Raw genomic sequence first — 17177 nt, 5'->3', positions numbered from 1 at the left:
GCTGTGGTATCCCCTAAAGCCCAAGGACATTCCCACCCAGGATTTTTTTTAAGATTTATTTTTCTCCCCTTTCCCCCTCCCCCTCCCCCCTGTTGTCTGCTCTCTGTGTCCATTCACTGTGTGTTCTTCTGTGTCTGCTTACATTATTTTCAGGCAGCATCAGGAATCTGTGTCTCTTTTTGCTGAGTCATCTTGCTGTGTCAGCTCTCTGTGTGTGCAACGCCACTCCTGGGTGGGCTGCATTGTTCACACGGGGTAGCTCTCCTTGCGGGGTGCACTCCTTGCGTGGGGGGCACCCCTGTGTGGCACGGCACCCCTCGCGAGCGGCAGCATGCAGGATTGTTACTATTATTATCCCCAAATTAGAGGCAGAAAAGGGAACCTAGAGAGCTGGGGTATACGGCAGGACAGTCCAAGGACCTGAATCTAATGGCTATCTCAATCCTGGCAAGTCTCTGGGTCTTGCTCTGTCCTCAAAACCCTTCTCTTTCCACTGTCCCACTTGTATTTGTTTTTCTCTCTCCCTCCTTCATCTCTCCTCTCTTCCCTCCCCTGTATCCCTCACTCTGCTCATTTCAGCCACTTTATAAATTCTCACCTACCTTGAGTGTTGGCTCTTTTCCAACTCACTTTACAGGTGGACAAACTGAGGCCCAGCAAGGCTCCTGAACGTGTTCAGAATTCTACTTCACCCTTTGCTCAGACTGTTCCCTCTTGTACCCCTGCCTGCCCAAGTTCCTCCTGCCCTTGCACCCCTCACATCACCCAGCAAGCCTCTCTCCCTGCTGTAGCCAGAGGGAGCTTCCAAAACACCCACCTAATCAGGCCACAGTCCTGCCTCACAGCCCATTGAAGGCTTCCCAATGCCCCCAGGACGAAGAGCCCAAACTATGCTCCTGCCATCTTCTCTACCCTCCTCCTGTGGCAGGTGGGATGTTACCCACAAGGCTTCCAACATGCTATTCTCCCTCAAACTGGCCTGGCCAGTGGCCACTTATCCTTGCCTCGGTTAACTCATCACCTACTCCCCAGCCAGGTCCTGCCTCACTAATGCCCAATTCCAAGGCACCCGCAGCTTCTCTCTCATCCCCAGCCCGTCTGCCTCACTGTGGGAATAGTGCCCAGGCCTGTCTTGTTCACCACTAGGTCTCCAGGATCTAGTACTGAGCTGGACTCCACTGCCCTCTCCCGCAGATTCAATCAGTACTTGATGGAAGGATGAATGAATGAATGAATGAATGGATGGGTGGGTGGATGGATAGATGCCCAGTATGAGGGAAAAGCATGATCCCGGTAAGGGAGGTGTGCGATCAAAAGCTGTGTGCAGAGAACATCAAGTATTCCTGTGGAAAAGGACTGAGGTGTGCGCACAAGGTAACCGGGAGAAATAAAGTTAGGCTTCGCTTCCGTCCAGTAAGCGGCGTTGACATGTGGCAGGCCCCGCGCTGGCTAAGGGCGCACAGACGGACAGGCAGGGCCCTGCCCGACAGGGGCGCCAGTCCTCTGGGGGTGCTCAGCGTTTGAGTCTGGTGAAACCCACGCTTCCCCAATCCAGCGAAGCACCAACAGAGCCTGTTCCCGAGATAATGGGAAGCCCCGCCGAGCACCGCGGCTTCTCTTCAGTCTAGCTGGAGCAAAGGAAGAAGAGAAATGAGTGAGCCGAGCGCGAGCCAGGCCGGAAGCAGGGCGTTGGAGGCACGGAGGGAAGGACGGGGAAAGGCCCCGGGTCCGCGTCAGGAAACGTCCCCCCTTCCCGCGCAACACGGGCCAAGGGCAAGGATTCAGGACGCGGGAAGCCCAATCCTAAATCCGGCTCCGCAAGATGACGCAGGCGGCGCACGACGCCGAGCCAATACGGGCCTGACTCCCCCGGCCCGGTGCATTGTGGAGCTCGAGGCGTTTGCAGGATGCCGGGTCTCGCGAGCGCACGAGATTCACGCGGACCTTATAAAGGCGGGGCGGGGCAGGCCAGGCTTCCCCACCTGGGAGTCAGAGTCCCGCCTCCTGGCCAGCGCGGGCCAATCCCAAGGCCTCCCTGTCCTAACCGCGCGGATTGGCCCGAGGGCGCACGTGAGCGGCGGGCTGCCGTCACGTGCTGGCGCTGGCGGCGCGCGGGGCCGGCGTTGCCGTGCGGAGGAAGCGCGGGGAGCTGTCCCCGCCCGGGACTCGGCGGCCGCGGGCACGTGCCTCCCGCCGGCGCGGCCTGCCTGGCTCGTGCCGCGGGTCTTCCGTTCACAGTGGCTGGGGACAAGGCCGTGGGCGCAGCGCTGTGCGGAGCAGCTCGCCCCGAGGCCTGGCAGAGGCGGGCGCGCCGGAGGGCCCCGCGGGGAGGAGCGGGCCTGGGGGCCTGGGGGCCGTGCCCCTCTGCGCTGAAGCCACGTGCGGTCTAGATGTACAGCAGAGTACTGTTAAACCCTAGAAAGGAGTGGAGCGCTCATGCGTGCCTCAAACCTGGTGAACTTTGAAGGCATGCTGTTAAGTGAGATAAGCCAGGCACAAGAGGGCAGATATTTTATGATCCCATTTATATGAAAGAACTAGAAATGCAAATTCATAGACATGGAAAGTAGAGGATACCAGGGTCTGGGGCGGAGGGGAGTGGAGAGTTACAGTTTTATGGATGCAAAGTTTCTGTTGGAGTCATGAAAAAGTTTTGGTAATGGTAAGGCAACACAGTGAATGCAATTAGCACCACTAAACGGTATGCCTGAAGGCTGTTAGAATGGAAAACTTGACATTTGATATATGTTACTAAATTTCCTCAAAGGCACCTCCTAAACCACCACGGGCCTTGTGTGCTCAGGAGTTCACAATTTCTTACAGGATCATCTCTGGAAGTCCAATACAAGGATTTGCCTCTCATTCTTCTACCTTCCATTGTAATGATCCTTCTTTAATGCCATGGCAAGCTCAAGGTCCAGCTGCCTGAATGAACAGTCGTAGAGGGGAAATCGCACAAGCTCTGTGTTCTAGCCCAGTACGCGTGACCTGTGCCTTAAGAGGCCGGCCAATGACAGGTTAGGCCAGAGGTTGCCAGGGGCCTGTGCAGCCATGTCTGGAAGGGACTCAGCCCTAGTCCATAGGGAGCCCACCTGCACGCACAGCCCCAGCCCCCGTGTCTGGAAACCCTGGTGCTCCTGGGCCTCCACAGCCCTGTGGTCTTCTGGGAGCACGTGTTCTTTTTCCAGGCTGCTAAAGTGAATACCACGAAATAGTTCTGTTTTAAACAGTGGGAGTTTTTTTGCTCGTGGTTTGAATCTGGGGAAATGTCCAAATCAAGGCACCATTAAGGAGATACTTTCTTCCCAAAAGCTTGCTGCCAACCATCCCAGGGTCTTGTGTCACATGGCCAGGCACTTGGAAGTGTCTGCTAGTCTGTCCCTTCTCTTCTAGGTTTCGTCAATTTCAGTTTCTCGCTTCCATGGCTTTTTCTTTCTCTCCGCATTTATTCAGTTTATATAGGACTCCAGTGATACCAGTAAGACCCATCCTGAACGAGGTGGTCACGGCTTAACTGCAGTAAGCTCATTCAGAGGCCTGGCTTGCAGTGGGCTCTCACCCGCAGGAACGGATGGGGTTTAAGACGGATTTGTCTGGAGTACACGCAGCACCAAACCACCACAGAGCATAATTAGGACACCGGGCCCAGGGGCCCAGGGGTGCAACAGTCAGGGAGAATGGCCTGCAGCTACCTGCACAGACTGGGTGGGGCACTTCAGACCATCCAAGAAATCGCTGGGATAAACAAAGTGGAGCAGGCTTCTTAACTATGCGATTTTTCAGAGCATCTAAAAGGCCCTGTGCATCGTCAGCCTCCCAAAGCTGCCGTCTGCCCCAAGAGGCCAGTAGCCTAGACCCCCGGCAGCCCCAGCCAGGATGGCAGGTCCTCGCCAACACATGTGGTCCTCGAAACGTCCCGTCCTCCACCTTTTCTTTTTAACAGACCTCATTTTTTACAACAGTTTTAGATTTACAGAGTTAGCAGAGACAGTACACAGAGTTCCTACGTGTGTGTGTGCACACATCACGCATACACACACGTGGTTCCTCTAGTGTAATCATCTTACAGTGGTGTGGTACATTTGCGACAAATAACGAAACAATATTGATACGTTATTATTAACCAGAGTCCATAGTTGGCTCAGATTTCTACTGTTTCCCTGATGTCCTCTTTCTGTTCCAGGCTCCCCTGCAGGACACTGTGTTACATTTCGTTGTCCGCCTCAGGTTTTTAATTCTGAAGGAAGAGCATGGAGGGGGAGGGAAGTTAAAAGAAGCACGTCATTGTTTAAGTTTTCCCTTGACTTTAAGTCTCTTGAAGTCCTAGGGATGGGGGCTGTTGCTTATTGGGTTTTTGTGTTCTTTCTGACGGTGAGAGATGAGCGGGCCACTGGATCACTGCAGACAGGCAGGGCGCTGAGGACCGTGTCACCCTCCAGAGTGGACAGACCCTTCTGGTCCCTGCATAAGTTTCATCCCCTCCCCGGGATCAGGGCAGACCCAGCTCCAACGGCGATGAGGCTGGTAAGAGCTGCCTGTGACCGACGGCTCTCTGTGCTGGGAGCTCCACCACACTAACTCGCGTATTCCCCACAACAGCCCCAGCGGCAGGTCGCTCATGGCCTCGTTTAAAGAAGGGGAACTTGGGCAGAGAGCTTAGGTGACTCATCCAAGGTCACCCAACCGGGAGAGGCAGTGCCAGGATCCCCCTGGAAACAGGGCTCTCACCATCCGCTGTGGTGCCAGCACAGCCTTCCAGACCTCCTCCAGCGCCTTCTTAATAACGGCAGAGAATTGTTCTTGGCCAAGTCTGGGATGAGGCTGTCGACAGAATACAGAATATTCCATGTGGTCAAATGAGGGCTAGCAAGGAAGGGACTGGTTGTCATTTTTAAAAATTAATTATAATAGTGACCCATGTTTACTAAACACCTAGTACATTCTAGGAAAGTGTTCTCCTATGACAACTCTAGCCCCCCAAGGTGCTCCACCAAAGAGGGGGTCTGTGGCCAAAATGTTTGGGAAATGCTGCACACTCACACACACCATGCACCATCCACCCTGGAGGGTCCTATACTTAAATCCTATACTTAAGAAACTTCTTCCGCTTTGTTTAACCCAGTGATTCCCAAAGGGGCAGATCTCCATTTTCAAGGTCAGATGCATGGGCAGCCTCTGGGCAGAACTCCACAAGGCAGCATCGTGTTTTTGTCTGCACTTTATTGGTGAGGAGAGCAGGTGCAGAGCAGTTAAACAACTTAGCCATGGTCCCCCACTCGCTCAACTTAGAAAATTATGCTTCAGTTAAATGTGGTACTAGAGAGAGAGCGCAATTGACATCAAACTTAAAATAAGAGCTGATGGGCAGCAGTGGGAGATTCCAGAATCTGCTGTGATAAAGGAGATGGTAATGATAGTTTCTTTTTTTTTTCTTTCTTTTTTTTTTTTTTAAGGATTTATTTATTTATTTAACTTCCCCCTCTCCCCTGGTTGTCTGTTCTTGGTGTCTATTTGCTGCGTCTTGTTTCTTTGTCCGCTTCTGTTGTCGTCAGCGGCACAGGAAGTGTGGGCGGTGCCATTCCTGGGCAGGCTGCACTTTCTTTTCACACTGGGCGGCTTTCCTCACAGGCGCACTCCTTGCGTGTAGGGCTCCCGCACGCGGGGGACACCCTTGCGTGGCTCGGCACTCCTTGCGCGCATCAGCACTGCGCATGGCCAGCTCCACACGGGTCAAGGAGGCCCGGGGTTTGAACCGTGGACCTCCCATGTGGTAGACGGACGCCCTAACCACTGGGCCAAAGTCCGTTTCCCAATGATAGTTTCTGATAGTGAGGCAGCTTAGTTCAGGAAAAGGGAAGAGGAGTCTACGACCTGGCAGAAAAATGTGGCTGTGAAACACGTGGCCGTGGAGACCCCCAGGGATGACTGCCACCAGTAAGGCTGCTGGGAGGACCCCACGAGACCCTGGCCACGAGAACCCCATCTGGAATGAGAATGGAAGGAGATCTCATTCAGGGTCAAGGGAAAGCCCCAGATAGCCTCAAGAGGCCTCACCATGCGCCCCCTGGGGACCTGACAGGCGGGGCAACCAATCAGAACAAAGAGCTGAGGCCCCTTGCCCAGCATTAGGACAAGGAGGAGAAAATAGCTTCCTGAAGATAACCCCACAAGCCCACAGCCTCTCTGCCCAGAGGAGCCGCGTCTGCAGGCGCAGTGCATAATCCTGTTCTCTCCATTTCTCAGTAAGCTACTGGCTTAACTAAACCGGCATGTTCTGAAATTCTTTTATGTAAAATAGCCAAGAACCTAGAGGAATCCATGGTCCCCCGACTTCCCCATCTTCAATAGGTCATTTAATTTTATGTCCCAACACCTTTGGGGTGAAGTAGGATTTTGTCCTGTCAGTAAAAATGTAAAACCGCAGGAAGCGGATGTGGCTCAGGTGATGGAGCTTCCACCTACCATATGGGAAGACCCGGGTTCCATTCCTGGGGCCTCCAGGTGAAAAAGAAGAAGAGGAAGCGTGCCCGTGCGGTGAGCCAGTGCCTGCCCACGCAAATGAGTCATGCAATAAGATAATGATGTAACAAAAGACAGATGAAGGGGAGAGTCAAGGTGAAGCGCAGCAGAGATCAGGAACTGAGGTGGCACAAGTGACAGGGAGCCTCTCTCCACGTCAAAGGTGCCCAGGATTGAATCCCAGTGAATCCTAGAGGAGAAAAATTGAGAAGACCAAAAGAGAAACATACAGAAGATCACACAGCGAATGGACACAGACAGCAAGAACAGCAGAGAAGGGCAGGGGGAGAGAGTAGGGGTGGGAAACAAATAAGTAAGTCTTTAAAAAAAAAAAAGTAAAACTGCCCCCCTAAAAAGTTGCCACTGTACTGAGGTTCAGCGAGGTCCCCTCTCCCCAGACCCAGGTGGACATTTCGGTTTGTCCCAGAAAACGTTTACGCCCCTTGGGGCGTTTCCTCCTCCACCGGGCGTATGCGTGTGCTTCGCGCCCTGAGCAGATGCTTGGAAGGATGGGGCAGGGGGCTCTAGACGGACTGCTCTGGGGACAGCCAGAGGGAAGGCTCTGCCTGCAGCCCTCCAGCTGCCCCAAAAGGTGGGGTCCCCGGCCTTGAAGGAAACGGAGGGAATGCATGCCAGGGCCTGTTCTGCGCCGGGCCCAGTGTGCCGCAGGCCCAGAGGCTGCTGGGCCAGGCGGGCCCTGCTCCTGGGCAGCCGCCCCTCACCCGGCCATGCCCGCAGCAGGGGCAGCAGGGCCTGCTGTCGCCGTCGCAGGTGGGAGCTGAAGCCAGCGGTGGGTGGAGGGCGGGTGGGCTCCCAGCCCTGCCCTTCTCTGAGGTCGAAGCCCTCCCCTGGCCGCCCTCCTTCCTCCTCACCTGCGGTGCTAGGAAATTAGACACGCCCGCCTGTGGCGATGTTGTTGTCATCTTTATCGTCTTGCTGGGGAAACGGGCAAGGAGGTGGCAGGGCAGGCCTGGCCACCACCCTGACTTGGGGTGCAAGCAAGTCCACTCTTCATCCTGTACAGCAGCCTTGTGCGTGACCCCACCCGGCTCCACACTGGCCGCACTCAGCTGTCGGCCCAGCAGGAGGGGGCTTGTGCAGGACAGGCCTGTGGGACCTGCTGGCCATGTCATCTGTGCAAATGTGCAAACCAGTTGCTGCCCCTCCCCCCACCCTGTGCCTCTCTGCCTCCCCAGGCTCTTTGGCCAGTCGGCCTGTGGTCTTGTCATCTGGTGCCCAGCCGGGCATTGCCCCCTGGGGCATGGCAGGAAACAGGGTCAGGACCCTCCACCTGGCTCTCCATGCCCCAGTCTGGGGCCATCTCCCTGGAGTCGGGGGTGCCTCCTGGCCGCCTGCCTCCCCAGGATGCTTTGCCTGGGTGGGAGGCTCCGGTCTCCTCTTCCGCCCCGACCATCCTCGTCCTTCCAAGAGCTTGGAGTTGGGAAAACAAAAGTCTGAAAGGTCAGCCCTCTGTTTTCAGTCCTCAGGAAACAGGCCCAGGCCGGCCCCTGCTTAAATGGGAAGAAGGAACAGGAAAACAAATAAGATTTAGGGCAAAAAAACAACAGGAAAAGAAAAGTCAGTACACTTAGCACAGTTCCAGTATGGACACGTTTCAGTTGTGTGTGTGCTACTCAGGGTTCTCTAGGGCAGCAGGGCCAGCAGAATGTATGCCTAATATTAGATTTATTATTGGAATTGGCTCACGTGACTATGAGGATGGACAAGTCCAAGTTCCATAGGGCAGGCCACAAGCTGGGAATTCCGACGAAGGTTTTCAGTGAATTCCCAGGAGAAGCTGACTGGCTGAAATGGGGATGGAAATTCTCCCTTCTGACTGCTGGCATCCGTACTTCTTTTAAGGCCTTCAACTGACTCAATGAGACTTCTCTCATTGCTGAAGGCAATCTCCTTTGTTGCTTATGGATGGGATCAGCATAGCTGCATTCAACTGACTGGTGATTTAAGTCCAGAAAATGTCCTCATAGCAACAATCAGGCCAGGGCTTGCTTGACCAAACAGCTGGACACAGTGACCTGGCCAAGCCGACACATGGACTGAGCCATCACACCATGGTTTAATTAAATAACACCGGCCCCTCCAACAACACGGTTCAAACGTCAGTTACAATGGTATCTTGACTGAGAAAGCGCGTAAAGTAGAAAATTCCATGCTTGCGCTCCAGACTACAAATCCCTCTGTAAACCACAGATGCGTGTCCTGATCAGTGACCAATCGCATCACTTCTTTGAAAGCCTGTTAAGATTGTCACTGCACATCTGTTCCCAAGCTCACTCAGACAGCAGAGTTTGAAGTTACGCTGCCTCCTTTTCTCCCAGTGATAAATCCACATATTTTACGAAAAGGATCATTGAAACAGGGAATTGTCTAGCACAGATGAAAGTGCAGCAAAGAAATAAAAAGTGATAACGGGAAGCGGCTGTGGCTCAGTCAGCTGGGCTCCCGTCTACCATATAGCAGGGCCTGGGTTTGCGTCCTGGGGCCTCCTTGTGAAGGCAGGCTCGCCTGCACGCGCCGCGGAGAGCCAACTCAGCAAGGTGACACAACAAAAAAAAGGGAAACAAGTAAAAACACAGAAGAGCATGCAGTGAATGGACACAGAGAGCAAAACAACAAGCAAGCTGCAAGGGGGGGAATAAATAAATAAAAATAAAATACAGACACACAGAAGAACACACAGCGAATGGACACAGAAAGCAGACAGTAAGCGAGCCGCAAGGCGGGGGGAGTGATAACGGGAACAGATGTAGCTCAGTGGCTGAGCACCTGCTTCCCATGTACAATGTTCTGGGTTCAATCCCTGGTACCTCCTGAAAAAAAAAAGTGATAATGCTGGGAGTAAAATTCAAATCAAATATAAATTGTGTAAAAGAGGACATAACTGACACTGCCGTTATCCAAATTCTCTCTTTTTTTTTTAACAAACATTATTTTATTATTTACAAAATACATGGTGATCATGAGGGTACATACACGTTACAAATTATAAAATGGAAAAGTAGAGACAAACTTGCTAAATGGAAAGGTAGCTATCCTTATGGAACTATTTAGAATAAAACAGTTCTTTATTAAAGTTAGACAAAGCCAAGACTAGTGACATTGTTGTGTAAAAAATACTAGTTAACTAGAAATATACCTCTACCAAAATGTAGGAAAGTGTTGGCAGTATATCCAAATGTGTCCTAAATTAAATTATAGCAATATACAGTGTTCTAAAATACAACCATTTGTTTTAGGCAAGAATCTGTCAGAGACTTGACTGCCTATCTTGATGAAAGAGTAAAGCCCCAGGACTGATTAACATTCCCACCTTCCATAAGGCTTTGTTCAGGTGACTCTGGAATGTGGTGTCAAACACCCCATTCATTTCTGCAGCAAGTTCCCTCAGAACAGACACTGTGTCCTCATCACTGGCATTCAGAATCCGCACAAAGAACTTATTCCACAGTTCACCAGCTTTTAGCTCAGAGATGTTCTGGCTAAGTTTCCAGAGGGAACCATCCAAATTCTCTAGTTACGCAGCCAGAGGACTTAGAGCAAAGGTGCCTTTACCAGCAGAAAGGAGCAAGGTGGTTGTGTTGAAAAGGATGGAGCTGTCTCACAGCAAGTGATGCTGGCCAAAACCTGCACATTGAGAAATTTAATTGAGGAAATATCTCTGAAGATATTTCATGCATTGAAAGTGCAAAAGATAAAATGTTGGAAGCTGGTGCACACTTACAAAGGAGAATGTAAATTCTCCACGGCAAAGAAAAGAAGTTCACCCAAGGACTGCGAGGTATTCAACAGAAGTCTCTGTTCAAACTACTCTTGGCAAGTTCTGTACAAGCGAACTCTTTAATTCTCAATGTTTGCAATTAAAATGTGCTCACTAAACACTCATTTTACTAATTTTTTACTTCTCTACATATGCTTAATCAATAGTAAGCAAATGTTTAATGTTTTTGAAGGCATGGAAATTTGTAATTTTCCCATTGTTTTTTTGTCCCCACATATTCACTTAAAGATTTTTTACTGAGATAAAATTTACATAAGTTAAGATTCACTATTTTAGCATTTTAACACGCACGATGCCATGGTTTGTAGGATATTTGCCATGCTATGCCACCGGCACTGCTCATTGGTTTTAGGATTGCTTGGATGGTCTGAGCAAAAAATTGGTTCATGTGGGGAATCATACAATATTATTAATAGAGGGTCTGCTCCCTTGAACATTTAATATTTTAGCTTAAAATATATCAAAGAACATTCATTTGCCAATTGTACCAGATACATAGCTTCTTTTAATCCCATCTTACCCACTTTGAATTTGGAGAGGGTAGAAAGCTTGAAAAAAAAAAAAGGAAAGGAAAGGAGAAAAACAACAACTATATTTCCCAGACTCTCTTGCAGCTAGGGTTCTGTTGGGAATCAAGTTTTGCCAATTAAATGCACCCACACATGCCTTTGAAGGCAATCTTTCTGTAGGAAAATGGGTGGACAAGTGGGCTCCGGCAGGCATGTGTGTTTACAGTGGCTGACCTGCCAACCTACAGCCTGGTCACCAGCTTTGTGGGGTGGGCGGGTGACTGGGACGGGAGCAGTCCCCTGGCTTATGGAGGACAGTGCAGTCTTAAGGCCCGGGCCCAGGTGCCACCTGGTGTCTGCACCTCTAATCCTGCCAGCAGTTTTGGAAGTACCTAATTCCTGATAGAAATGCCCTTCTCCCTGAAATCCCTAGAGAGGTTCATTTCCTGCCCTGAATGCTGATTGAACCAATCAGCTTTTTTTAGGATTTATTTTTTATTTATTTCTCCTCCCCCCCCCCCCCCCCCCAGTTTTCTCTGTCCATTCTCTGTGTGTTCTTCTGTGACTGCTTCTACCCTTATCAGCGGCACGGGAATCTGTGTTTCTCTTTGTTGCGTCATCTTGTTGTGTCAGCTCTCCATGTGTGCGGCACCGTTCTTGGGCAGGCTGCACTTTCTTTCGCGCTGGGCGGCTCTCTTTACGGGGCGTACTCCTTGCACGTGGGGCTTCCCTATGCAGGGGACACCCCTGCGTGGCACGGCACTCCTTGCGCGCATCAGCACTGCGCATGGGCCAGCTCCACACGGGTCAAGGAGGCCCCGGGTTTGAACTGAGGACCTCCCATGTGGTAGATGGACGCCCTAACCACTGGGCCAAGTCCGCTTCCCCAACCAGCTTTTTAATGTAAGGCAAAGTCTTTTCTTTCAGGATGACACCACTGATTTGAATTCCCCTTAATCTCTCCATGCACAAATCATATACTCATGATGTATTATATAAAATTTTTGGTCTTGGTTTCTTTAAATTGGAGTAAGGGCGTAAGGACACTGTTGAAGTAACCTGTGTACACTGTCCTTCTAGATGTTTATAATCCCCCATTGAGACAGTGGACTCCAATGTAATTCAGCAGCAGTTTTTGGAGACCTGTCTTTACCCAGTCTCTCTGAAGCACTCAACTTAGTTTTCATTGAAACAACTCTTTTTGCAGCCCTATTTCACTGATTTACAGGAAATTAAATGAAATTACATAATTATAATAAAAATTATAATTACATAAACTGGTATAAACATAACTGATCCCTGATAATCATGTAATAGGGAAATTATACTGAGTGGTTAGAAAGGAATCAAACAAAAAAGTTATTCAGCACTAAAGACTGATTTTTTTCTGGCATTTCATATAGAAGTTTTCAAACATAAAGTTAAAAAGAATTCTACAGGTACACTCATGTACCATCACCACACAGGTTTAAACTAGGTTCTGCATTGACTTATGGTATGCACCTCATTTTGGCATTACCGTGGTAAATTGCATTATTTTGCTATTGTTTTCATCCCCACTCTCGGCAGGAAGATTAGATACATCCCTGTCCCATTGACGTCGTGTCTGGCAATGTAACTTGTTCTGACTAATGAAATGTGAGTGGAAGTGACACGTGTAACTTCTGAGCCAAAACCTTAAAAGCCAGCACATGGGGGAGTGGATATGGCTCAAGCAGTGAGCGCCTGCCTTACACATGGGAGGTCCTGGGTTCGGTTCCTACACCTCCTAAAGAAGACAAACCAACAACGAGCAGACATCAAGCAAAAACAAGCAAACAAGGAGAAAAAAAATGAGCAAACAAGGAGCAGACAACAAGCGCAAACAACAAGCAGACAGACAAGGGAACCATGGGGGTGAGGGGAGGGAATGCCAGCTCATGGCTTTCCGTAGCTCTCTTTTCCTTCTGTCTCAAAACAGGCCAAGCTTTAGAGAGAAGCTATTCCATCAGCCTACATCTCGAACAAGTGACATGGAGCAAAGCTACAGCCAACCCTGGCGAACATATGGTGGGAGCAAGAAAGAAACCTTTGTTGTTCTGAGCCAAGATTTGAGTGTCTTTGTTACTGCAGCATAACCTAGCCTCTTCTCACTGATGCAGTTACCCATTATCCCTCAGTGTTGTGGGCTGGAGTTTCTCCACTTGGTCATACAAAAACCTCCACCAGGTCATAACATTTATCGCCAGTACAAACGGATAGAATGGAAAGGAGAGGGCACAGAGCAGAAACCTGCAGCTGAGGAAGCCAAGGATCGTCATTCAGCCAGCTGTGAATCTGGCAAATTCTCCATGAGCGGTGGAAGGTGAGATTTGGCCACATGCACCTGCCGAATGTGCTCACAGAGAGGGAAAACCATACAACTCCGGCTGCCGCTGTCAGAGGCACCTGGAGGCTGCAGGTAACTGCAGGTCCCTCATGTTGTCTTGTTTTCCTGTGGCTGCTGTGACAAACCGCCACAGTCTTGGTGGCTAAAACAACAGAAAGGTATTTTTTCCCCATTCTGGAGGCTGACGTCTGAAATCGGTCTTGCTAGGCTGAAATCAAGGTGCGGGTCTCTCCTGGCCTCGAGCAGCTTCTGGTGGCTTCTGTGGCCATGGCTGGGTCCCTCTGGCTTCACGAGGCCTCCTCGGTGAGTTATAAGGACATTTGTGGTGGCATTTAGGGCCACCCAGATAATCTCAGGTAACCTCCTCATCTTGACACCCCTGATTTAGCTCCATCTACAAAGACTCTTTCTCTGGATAAAATCACTGGACAAGGTCCAGGGATCAAGGACGAGGGCCTTTGGGCAAACGTTATCCAACCCAGTCCCCACAGGACCCCTCAAGTGCAGAAGCGAATCATCTGCTGTCTGCGTTGGGGACTGTCCCCGGTCAGCAGCAGTCAGGAGGGCTTCGCTGGCACCATCCAGGTGGGTGGCGGGACGGCCAGACCTGAGCCGAGAGTCTCCTTCTGGTCACTGCCTTCACACCTCTGGGACACTGCACAGGTGGCCCAGATGATCCTGGGACAGTGAGCCTGGTGGCGCCACCTGGACACAGCACCGGGCAGAGGGCCAGGGAGGGGGCCCACCCTGCAGCCAGAGAAAGTTCCAAGCCTTGTCCTCTGCACCGCTAGAGGGTCCCCACACCGCAGCCCCCAGCGGGTTGCTGAGCTTCGGGGACCCCTCACCCAAGGCTCACTGGACTGGACAAGGACCCGCGACAGCAAAGGAGAGGGCCTGGAAGGGGCTTGGTCTGGAAGCCTCTGTCAGCCCGACGGTCTGGCTTAAAACTGCAAGGGAGGTCACTTCCAACATCTGCCTGGGGACGTAGGTGCTCCCCCACCAGCACCCCATTCCTGGGTGCCCGTCCTGGCCAGGCCCTGCGGGGAATCCAGGAGAGCTAGGGACATCCCTGTTTCTGGGGGTGATGAAGGGGTTGGTGGTACAACCTGCAACTTTTTTGGGGTGTAGGTGGGAACTCGAGCTTGGACTTGAGGGGCCATGGAGCGTGATGCTTTTACGGAGGGGACAGGTGGGGGAATGGACACGGTCTCATCTGCTCAGTCAGTTCACCAATTTCTGATCAAATAAAAATATTATGGGTTAGGATGCCCTAGCAGCCAGCTGCCATCACTCCCAATCAACTTAGCACACATTCTCTCTCTGGCACCCTCTGCCCATCGCCAGTTGAAAGTCGATTCTGCTGTGGACAGGAGGAGGCAGAGATGCCAAAGCAAGCAAGTAGGTGTGTGGGACAGGCTGGCCCTGGGTGGGGGGTGAAAGGGGCACCTCGTGGAGCACCCCTCACCCTTCAGCCTGGGGCAGCCTATCCAGCCTCTCAGAGCTTACATCCCAGGGATATGCATTAGCACCCTGTATACAGTAAGCACTCAATCCATGTGGACCAGGCTTCTCGTTTGTTTGAAATTAAGTACAACCAACCTCTCTAGGAAACAGAGAAAGAACATGCTTGGTTAATGTACGTATCCCTGTGGATTGACTGTCACGCTCCTCTCATCCCTTCAGAGATAAACACTCACCATTTTGCGCCTCTCACGCAGGGATGCAAATCCGGAGCCTGTTGCTCTGGTCCCGGGCTCAGGGCCAGGTTGCAGACATGTGAGTTCCTGGCCGAGTAGCTGCATCTCCCCAGCCTGTGCTGACTCACTGTGAGCACCGCATTGTAACCTCTCTCCACCCAGCAGGCCCTGCCTGGGTGATTGTGCACCCAATCCAAAGTTAGCTGACCTGCAGCTGACAGAGCCTCCTCTTTCTCCTTCCCTGTTCTTACCTGCAAAGGACAGGTGGGAGAATGGCCCTTGGCATATTGCCCAGCACGTGGTGAACACTCAGTGTTATCAGCCGGTGGCATCATTATTATTCATAAAACACAGACTCATTGCAGCCGCTTCATTTTTTTGTCCCAGAAGATGATCTAGAACTCCCTGGGCACATCTCACAGGGGTGAGCAGAGGGTTGGTGGAGGGCAGGTGGAGGGGGAATTCATCTGTTCCCTTTTCTGCAAGCTCCTTAAAGAAAAGGACTATCTGATTAGTTTCCCAGCAACCCCTGGGGCCCGGCACTGGGTAAATGAGCAAGGAATGAGCATTTTGAATGTCTCGCAATTTTCCAGAGATGATTTTGGGGAATCAAATCATCCCATTTTGACTCCACCAATCAGACCTCAGCTCTCTGACTGTGCCTTCCCTGCCCCCACCCAATCTGAGAAGCAAGTTAAGAGTTTGCACTTTCAAAGGCAAATTACTGCCCCAGAGGAAAAAGCTGTCATCTCTGAGCTGCGAAGGTGGGCAGGCTGGATTCTTGCCTTTAAGTTTCTTGGTGTAGGGAAGGAGGTTGTGGTGAGTGGGAGCTGCGGGGCATATTGGTGGGTGGGCATCCCAGCCCCTGCGCTGTGCAGACCCAGGAGCTGGGGCCCCAGGGGGACAGTGTCAGCCCCATGCTGCTTGCTGAGCACCACTCTTCTAGCTAGTTGCCCCTCGTCGGTCTCCTTCTCAGTCCTCCCGCAGGGAATGACTTGTCCTTAGGACCATCACAGCTTGACTTTACCCAGGCTTTCAGACGTCATCTGGCTTTACCTTACACTGCCCCTTCAGTCACATCCTTCTGGCCGCTCTGCTTTTAAGAGGCTGGTCCTTTGCTGGGAATGTGCCCTCCCAACCCCCTCCTAGCAATATGTCTGTCCTGACACACCTTCACCTTCTCTGCATCTAAAAAATACTTTGACACCCCCCCATGCATATCAAATAGCACATCCATGGTGCCTATATTTTATCACTTTCCACTTTATGGTCATTCATTCACTCATTCATTCATTCAATGAAAGAACACAGGTTAAACCTTGAAACAATTCCAGACACAAGCTAAGCGCTCCGTAAATTTCAGCTCTTATCATTATCATTCATAGATTCATTCATTCGATATTTATGGAGCGTCTCTGGTACCGCGCTGTTCTCTGCGGCCATAGCAGTGAACAAGACGGATGTGGTCCCCGGCCACCCCATCCCCACCCCCGGTGTCAAGCCAAGTCCCCTTCTCTATAATAATAAAACAGGAATTACGTCTCAGACACGGAGCGGGACCCCGCCCAGCACTGGGACTACAAGGCCCAGAAGGCCGCGCGGCGACGTCGCCGGGGCCCACCCGCGCGCATGCGCGACGTCGCACGCAGGGCCGCGAACGGGCGCCGGTGGCTGCGGCCGGCGGGCGGGGCGGGGCCGGAGGGCGAGGCGGCCTTTAGGGCGGGGCCGGCGCCGCTCGCCTCAGACGGCCGCGGGTTAGCGGACGGGGCTTCTTCCGGCGGCCGCTTCTCTCCTTCTGGCCCTCGGCGCTGCCCGCGGGGACCCGAGCGCGGCGCCATGTCGGAGCCCGGCGGCGGCGGCGGCGAGGACGGCTCGGCCGGTCTGGAGGTGTCGGCGGTGCAGAACGTGGCCGACGTGTCGGTGCTGCAGAAGCACCTGCGCAAGCTGGTGCCGCTGCTGCTGGAGGACGGCGGCGAGGCGCCCGCCGCGCTCGAGGCGGCGCTGGAGGAGAAGAGCGCCCTGGAGCAGATGCGCAAGTTCCTCTCGGACCCGCAGGTCCACACGGTCCTGGTGGAGCGGTCCACGCTCAAAGGTGCGGGGCCGGGCCCGCGGCCGGACGCCGCGCGGGAAGAGCCCCCCACAGCCGCAGGCGCCCCGCGGGAAGGACCCTCCACAGCCGCAGCGCCTCACTGGCAGGGCCCCCAAAAGGCCGGCTCCTCACGGCCGCCGCCGCGCGCGCGGGCCTCCCCCGGGCCACACCCCCTGCCCGCACCCCGGGTCCCGGG

The 17177-nt window shown here is 52.3% G+C and overlaps 1 protein-coding gene and 1 long non-coding RNA gene across 3 annotated transcripts in view; one reads left to right on the top strand and one right to left on the bottom strand.

Moving 5' to 3' along the window:
* Nucleotides 1-2511: 2511 nt before the first annotated feature.
* Nucleotides 2512-11291, bottom strand: LOC111763136 (uncharacterized). 2 transcript variants are annotated; one of them, XR_002796063.3, is made up of 3 exons: nt 7392-11291; nt 4729-4821; nt 2512-4237 (listed from the first exon to the last, which is right to left on the bottom strand). It is a non-coding gene; the product is annotated as an uncharacterized lncRNA (long non-coding RNA). The 2 variants fall into 2 exon arrangements; XR_009184382.1 differs by lacking the exon at nt 7392-11291 and adding an exon at nt 6463-7378.
* Nucleotides 11292-16570: 5279 nt separating this feature from the next.
* Nucleotides 16571-17177, top strand: part of DYNC1H1 (dynein cytoplasmic 1 heavy chain 1) — a 75758-nt gene continuing 75151 nt past the window's right edge. Inside the window, exon 1 of the mRNA XM_012523548.2 lies at nt 16571-16984. Coding sequence (XP_012379002.2) covers nt 16729-16984 — 256 coding nt within the window. The 5' untranslated portion in view covers nt 16571-16728. The remainder of the gene's footprint in view (nt 16985-17177) is intronic.

The sequence above is a fragment of the Dasypus novemcinctus genome, chromosome 3 (genome assembly GCF_030445035.2).
Source record: "Dasypus novemcinctus isolate mDasNov1 chromosome 3, mDasNov1.1.hap2, whole genome shotgun sequence".
Classification (NCBI taxonomy): Eukaryota; Metazoa; Chordata; class Mammalia; order Cingulata; family Dasypodidae; genus Dasypus; species Dasypus novemcinctus.
This window is presented reverse-complemented; position numbering and strand designations above follow the sequence as displayed.